This window comes from Nestor notabilis, unplaced genomic scaffold (assembly GCF_000696875.1).
Source record: "Nestor notabilis isolate BGI_N333 unplaced genomic scaffold, ASM69687v1 scaffold405, whole genome shotgun sequence".
NCBI lineage: Eukaryota > Metazoa > Chordata > Aves > Psittaciformes > Psittacidae > Nestor > Nestor notabilis.
Genome location: NW_009927617.1, coordinates 62253 through 70018, shown reverse-complemented (window position 1 = coordinate 70018; position 7766 = coordinate 62253). Strand labels below are relative to the sequence as shown.

Sequence of the window (7766 nt, the reverse complement as noted above, 5' to 3'; positions counted from 1 at the left end):
GCTTCATTTCAATGCTATGCTAGTTCTTACTGCTTATGTTAATGGCAAACAAATCACCTGCCATGGTCAGATGCAAATGTAGGATGTCCTTACCTGATATAGCTGATGAAGAGTCATTCTCCAATCTGGTGACTCCCTCTGACAGCACACTGCTGCAGAAGCTACCCTCCTTCCAGACATCCCTTCAAAGCTGTGGTAACACAAACCTCCTCCTAAGAGAAGCTTTTATAATACCAGAATCTCAGTGCTATCAAAACAGCCAACAAAACCCATCTTTTCCAGTGAGATCAACTGGTTACTAGGTACTATCCCATTCAACACTGACACATTACAGACCTTCACTCTTAGACAGTGGAAATAAACCTTATCTTCTTACCTTTCTTACCTCCCTGTTTAGCAACAGAACTCATGCTAAGCAGTTCACATCTAAGGGAGAACAATAAGCACAAAACACTACCTGAATTTTTTTTTTAATGTATTAAAAATACTCTTTTCTTCAGTCTGCTGCACAGGAAACCAACCCATTGAAAAGGGAGTGATTTGACCAGGTATCAGAAAGGTCATGTCACTCTTCAAAACTGCAAAGGTGAATGAAAAGTGAGAACTGGCAAAACTAAGCGGCTCTCTTTCTTTCCTTTTAAAAGAACGCCATCAGCACACATATACATACACCAGCCTCAGAAAAGAATGCTCAGTATGTGAGGCTGGAACTTCTACACACACAAAACCTCTGGAATTCAGTCGGGAAGATATTTAGAAGTAGGCTGTTACCATTTTCTGCTAGGTACAGGAAGTACTGGTACAAGTCTCAATTATAGGGAAAAAGCCTTTTAAGGAAACTGGAAGCATTTCTCTGTAGGTGGCAGCCTGCATTGACTTGACGTAAAACCTCATCGCTGAAAACTGCAGTTTTCCACTGGTGACAGCACTGCAAAGGCACATATATATATTCCTGGCAGAAGCCTGCGGCTCCTGGAAGTCAATGACACACACGCATCGAGCTCTGTGAATCTAACAAGCAGCTCGCTCAAACTCATCCTGTTGTTTTTCAGCCCTTTGATTTCTTGCTGGTCATTCTGCTCTATCACTAGTAACATGGCAAGAAAAGCAATGACAGGCAGGTCTCAACATGATAAATGAATCTGAAACAATTCTGTTCACACCCCCCCCCGCTGAATGCTGAGTGTCTCCCAGCTGACACGGTGCAGCTGTGAGGAAGGCACCAAGACACCAGCAACTAACAAACAAACACAAGTGTTTGTTTCCAGCAGGCTGCCTCAAGCCAGGAATAACACCTCCCATCACACAGCAGGACATGGATTGAGCGCTGGTACTTCCGTCTCCAGTTATCAGGGCTTTACCTACAGGTTTTTTTCTTCCCCTTTATCTTAATTGCCTGTGGGGGTAAAAAGAGCATAAACACTGAGTATTGTTAAGATTAGGAACTAATACTTGCCTCTGAGAAACAATTTGCAATCTGGTTTTGCTACCAGAAACATATTCCCAACTCATCTCCACTACTTATGAGAACTATGTAGAAATATATTCATCTTGTTTTGGCTTTAAAGAATGACAGTGTTTTTCTTCCAAGACCCAGTTTCTCCCCATTTTCATCCATATAGTCTTACTGACTCTACACTCTCTCCAAAATGCCTGTAAACCAGCACATCCATAATGGTGACAGTGCCCCAGCAGTCTGAAACCAAGCTCATGTTCATTTCATATATAGTAGGTAACAGAGGATCATAAATCAGACTGGTCTCAACCCCTCAAGTCACTGGAGAAGGTTCATTTCTGGAATTACAACACTGTGTTGACACTAAGGCTCTGCACAACAGCTGCCTTTTAAGCCCCCAAATTCCTGACAGAAGCTCTCCTGGCTGACTTACTTAGAAGAGGCAAAGTAAACCACAACATGGAAGGAGATAGTGGAGACACATCCCTGTTCATTGTAACTAAGCAGGCAGTGCCATGAAGCACAGAGCATAGTCACTGTCTGTACCAACAAGAAGCACTATAGAGCAAAGGGACCTTCTGACAGCACATGGAGCACTTGGACGTTACCCTGAGAAAGAGCATTAACTAGGCACAGGCTCAAATGAAAACCCTGGCACAGAACAGCCCCAAGCTGCACTTCGAGCTTTCACGGCTTAATGCCACTCTTTAACAGGTGCCTGCACTGCCCTACCCCTAGTGTGAGTACCCTTAAAATGGAAACAGGAAGCAGAAATAAGTTCAAAAGCCACATTTGAATTATGTGGGGGGTAGAGAGGTAGTGAGAGGGGAGGTAGTTTTAAAAAAATAATGAAAAAACAAAACCCTAACCCAAAAGAAGGTACTGCTTAAGAAATCCCCTCCTTATAATCATGTGATAGGGCACTTACTTACTTACATTCAGGCACAGAACGAGAAAACATGAAGCAGTCTAAATAAACTAGTTGAGAGCTGTTCACTCCATCAGGAGAGCTTAAAATCAAAGTCATACAACAGTCACGATCATCAACAGATGCTGAAACATCCTCATGGCCCAGCCTGCCAGCCTCAGCAGCAGACTGTGAACACTTCCCTGTTTTGGCACACTCTCTCCCCAGGTGCATCCTGGAAAATTCATTTCAATACCCTGTTGTCCTTTTAATGTCTGAGTAAGAAAACGACAGACAAGGATTTCAAACTCGGGTCATGTTACAGCTGACTGACTCATGCCAGGGGTGGCGATGATAAGCTTCATGGGGATACTTGCTCCATTTCCACGGGCTGGGGTTTGCAAGGCCGTTCAGTGCACAATAGTGCTGTGTAGCAATACCTAAGCTAGCGCTAAACAAGCTGGGAAAGTCAGAGCCTGTATTCTGCTCCAGAATACAACAGTGCTAAGCTTGATAACAACCAAACCCACACAAAGAATTAAAAAACAGTTTAGGTTCAAAAGCTCCGCAGGAGGCTATTTCTGAATGGGTTCTTAGAGACGGAAAATACGTATCCAAATAAACATTAATGACAGTACACAAAACTAGACAGAACACACTCCACAGTTAAGTAACTCCAGACGTACCTGTTGCTAGACATCTTGCTTCATCAGCTGACAACTTCAACTCAGCTTGTTCACGGGCTGTAAAGACACTGAAGTCGAAAGGCAAATACTGTTCTGCTAACATGGAAAGTGCTTACAAAGGAAAGCTTTCAAAGGCAAGAAAGATGGTTGTAGGTGAACATGTCTGGAGAGGCAGGAGGGGAGCTGGCCCTCTCAGAGCTTGGCATACCTGATCTACACAGAGAAGGGTTAGCAGCAGCAGCACAAGATGTTTTCCAACAAACAAGGCTTGCTATGACCAAAACCGTTATTTTATCCATTCCATGAGAGCAAAAATCACACTATTCCTTCTAAACGAGCCAAATATCCAAAGTGCAATCTTGGCATGTCTTCCAACTACACTAACACCAAGATTTTACCCCTAAAGACTCAGAAACTATGCAGGGATCAACAGTTTAAGTTTGAGAAATGCTGCTGTCCCAGATATAGGACGAGACTGCATACAGACAAGGGGTAAAGTTGTTACATGGCCACCCACTAACATCCTCAGGGAAGGGGAGGGTTGGAAAAAGGCCCTTTCACTTACAATACTCCTCACCTTTAACTTCTCACACCTGCTCCCTTACGGTTTTTGATGTATGGCCCCCACTGTATATGCGGAGGAAATCTCTATCTTTAAGGAGTTGCTTCTAAGTGTCCTAAACACTATCTGCTTTTATCTGCATGTACTGACCCTTGGTCAGAGCAGCAAAATGCACGTCTAAGCCCCTTGCTAAGTTGTTTAGCGGAAGTACCCACAAAACTTTGAGTGCAGACAGTGGGTTAAGTCAGAGCTCAAGGCTGCCCTTCTATACTGCCCTATTAAGTAGTTGCATCTTCAACACGAGCAGGACAGTGAAAAATGGCCTGCAGGTATGTTGCAGTAAAGACATCAGCCACTTCTCAGCTGGTTTCACCTGCACCTGTACAAATCTGACTTCAACTCCCCACTGAAGTGAGCTGTTATTTCCAGAGACTAACAGCTAAAATGTATATTTCACGTGGTCACAAGAGAAAACAAATCTGGCAAGCGAAGCATGTCATTGTGAACAGAAGACACAGTAAGAAGCATAGTCTAAAGACCTCATTCATCCTGCCTTCAAGGAACAGACAGTGAATTAGACTTCACCAAACACAACAATAACCCACTGCAAGGCCTCCCATCACAGAACTATCATGTGTGCGTGCAGGGGTCAGGCCCTGTCCAAACATCTATAGCTCTCAGTACTGACTGAACTGAGCATTTGCTGTCCGGCCTGAGGAGAGGTGGCAGCCACCACAGAAAACAGCTTCTCAGCTATGTAAAACCATTTCTACACAGAAGAAGCTCTTCTATGCAGAGCCCTTCTACATGGAAGGGCTCTAAAGCACCCAGCTGCTGTGGCAGCTGGCCTTCACTGCAGCCACTTCATGTGTTGCTGGTAAGGGCAAGGACCTAGAGAACATTTACTCTAAGTGAAAAAAAAAACCCACATGGCTTAACTTAAAGTCAAAGGAAATTTGAGTTGGCTACAACCTCTGCTCTTTTACAGGCCTTCTGCTGAAATGTCCTTTCAGAACCTCTAAGCCTAAGTATTTCCCCTGCTCCTCGAATAGGGACCAAACTAACAAGACTACACTGGGTAATAATTTTTCTGCTTTAATAGTAAATTAGTGCTTCTGGAGCCACCAGGGCTCATTCTATCTTTTATAAAGGAAAAATACCTGAAGAACCTCCCAGCCACATGCCAAGAAAATCCATCATTGTCTCCTTTCTCCTATCCTTGCTCAGATATATTTCCATGGGATACAGCTCAGGAACAACAACAGGTTAACAGATGCAGAGATCTGGAATTGAAAGTGTGTTCTGGAAGCAGCGCCTCCACGCAGTTCCCAGCTCTGTTTGCTCACCTTGAGCAAACACTTTCAGAGAACAGACTGGGAATTTCTGAAGCTACTGACCTGTGTCTCATAGCACTGAGCTGCTTGTTCAGTCAGTGTCAGCTTGTGGTGAGATTCCCTGACTCTTTCTCTGTCTGGACTCTGCAGCTGCTGGAAGACAACTCTGACAGGGTCTGGCATATGAAAGCACACCTGTATAAGGATTAGAATGAGCAAAATAACCAAACAGAGAAAGTATTGAGCACAGTGAAAGGAAACAGGCATTGTGACTTCTTTTCTCTTACTGTCTTCATGGGGACTACACAGAATGCCAGCAAGTACACTTCCAGATAAAGTCCCTTCTAACCTCATGGTAAGCAACTCCACTGTATTTTCCCTGAACAAAGATACTGGTGACAGTGCTCTCATGCTCCTGGTGTTTAACTACAGTGGTCTGAAAACTTGCCTGCTCAGGGTCTAAGTGTAATCTTCTAATAGACACCACAGATAAAGCTCTGCCATTTCATTTCCCTATTCAGCCCAAATCCTCAATGCAGCAACAGTCGCTTCCGCTCCTGATGTTTAACACATTCATCTCTCTTGCCCATTTCCCTTCTGCTTCTTTCCTTCTAGAAGATGCTGCATTCTCTTCCCCAAATTTTCTCCTATAAGCAGTAGAAAGGAAAAGATAAAACTTCGTTAGAAAACTAATTTTTCTCCAAACTCCCTTCCCAGTCCTGAACGTGCAAGAACCAGGGAGCACAGAAAGTGCTCCAGGAACCCAAACCTTCCAGACATCAGGCTGTGCTCTCCAGTCAAATCCAGGAGTTTTGCCCAGTAACAGGCAGCTTATAAACAACATGAAGTTTAGTTTAAAAACCACAAACACTTAACACAGTCTTACAAACATAGTAATTTATAATTAGCATTTGTAACTAGATACCTTATGGAAGAATACAAGGGGCTATAAGGAGGTCTTTAAATAGTTATTGTTCCACAGTGAGAAGCAGAGGAGCCTCAGTCACACTCCGGCCCGTGCAGCACACAAAGTCAAACCAAAGGAGTCTGTTCATCTGTTTCGCCCTGCGCCTATGTATCAGTTCATTTTTAAGAGTATCAATGAAAAACGGGCACATATTTCTAACTTGCACAAACTAAAAGCTCCCCATTGTCATTAGCCAAACCCAAGTAAGAAGCAAAATACATTACTCCTGAGAAATTGGATTCTTAACATCCATCAGTCATCTGAGTTGAGTTTTAAAAGCCCTGAAATTTATGTGCTTGTATGCTTACAAATAGCAGTAGCCTTTTAAACTTTCCTGGCATAAAAATAAAAGCTTTCTAAGACTAATTTTCTGCAGTGCACTCCCTACTGGATATCTTGCACAGTCCACCAAACATCTCCCGAAATGCACAGGAACAGACCACAAGCCACCTTTAACAATTACATCAAGGGTGAACAGCTACTGTTTCGCATGATGCTTCGGAAATACAGAGCCCTACATCACCACACAGTATCACTGGTGTGAAGACCAGCAAAGTAACCTGTTGCCTGGCAGAAGCGTAGGCAGAACATCCCAGGCTTCCACCATCTGCCCTGACACCCATCATTGACCCAGTCCACACATATCTCAGCCTCTGCAGGGGCATGTCATTCTCAGAGCTGTACTAGGCAAGCTTGTGTAAAAGCTCTGGCCAGCTGCCTTGTGCTGGGCTGCTGTTCCCCAAGGCAGGACAGCTATACCAGAGATCACAGGAACATCCACTGGCACAAGCTGGCCAGCAACATCAGACTGTCAACATCACAGCAGAGAGAATAGAGAGTCAGTCTAAGAAAACGAGTGTTTAATCAGGAAACAAGAAGAGACAAGGGATAAGAAACTGATTACAGGAGAGTAATACCCCAGCAAAAGAAACACGATTGTACAACTCCGAACAAAACATCCTATGAGCCAGCAGTGCCCAATGAGGGACGCTCCTGAGAAAGAGCCCAAGCACTTCTGGCAGTCTCCAGGCAGCTCAGCGCAGTCACGGACTCTGACTGCCCAAGCTCCAGCCTCTGCCCTCAGCAGCTGCTGCAGAAAGCTAGAGAGGTGGCCCTGGCCCTGCTACTCCAGTCTCAGCTTCTCTCAGCAGGAGGTGCTGAAAGGAATGGAGGGAGCATGGCTGGCTGTGCACAGCAGTCCCAGCCTCTCCCAGAAGGAGGTGGTGTGTGGAGTAAGGTAAGCCCATACAAAAAAAAAGTTTACATATTTATAAATGCCAAAATAAATATTTAAGACAGAATCCCCCATCCCTCTAACATGTGCGTGTTCACGCTGCAAAGTGCTCGCAGGACAGCCTCCAGGGGCACAGGGAAAAAAGCGGTGACTACACCACAGGGCAGCCAGCTCAACTTCCTTCTTGTTTCCTGATGCTTCTGAAGCCTGCAGCCCACTGAGGAGGAGGAGGAGGAGGAGCGAGCAAGCAGAGCGCCGACACGCAACAGTGCTGGAGAGGAATGTCATGGTATAAATACATCAGATCAGTGGTTTCCAACAAGTTAAATCTAAAATAAAAAAGACACCAGAAGGAAGGATGGTGTAAATGGAACTACAACTATGTGGGACAAAGGGTTGTGTGTCCGTGGAGCTCCGCCTGCTGTCACGGCGAGAAGGTGGTCATTTCCAGAGAGACCCTTTGCCACAGCTCCTTCGTTTGCTTGCTGCGCTTTAGGTTCTGGAGAATATCATTGAACTGCATCATGCCCATGGGAGTCAGGCAGAAGGCGCTTCTGGCGCTGCGGATGGCATTCACAAAGTCATCATAGTCAGCTGGAGTGAGATGGATCAAACGATGA

The 7766-nt window shown here is 44.8% G+C and overlaps 1 protein-coding gene across 3 annotated transcripts in view; it reads right to left on the bottom strand.

The window, feature by feature from the left end:
* Nucleotides 1-6773: 6773 nt before the first annotated feature.
* ZSWIM8 (zinc finger, SWIM-type containing 8) overlaps nt 6774-7766 on the bottom strand; it is a 62806-nt gene continuing 61813 nt past the window's right edge. For all 3 annotated transcript variants that reach the window (XM_010014117.1, XM_010014115.1, XM_010014116.1), the window contains one exon: nt 6774-7766. This exon is cut by the window's right edge and continues 2 nt beyond it. In XM_010014117.1, the coding sequence (XP_010012419.1) occupies nt 7571-7766 (196 nt within the window). In that variant the 3' untranslated portion in view covers nt 6774-7570.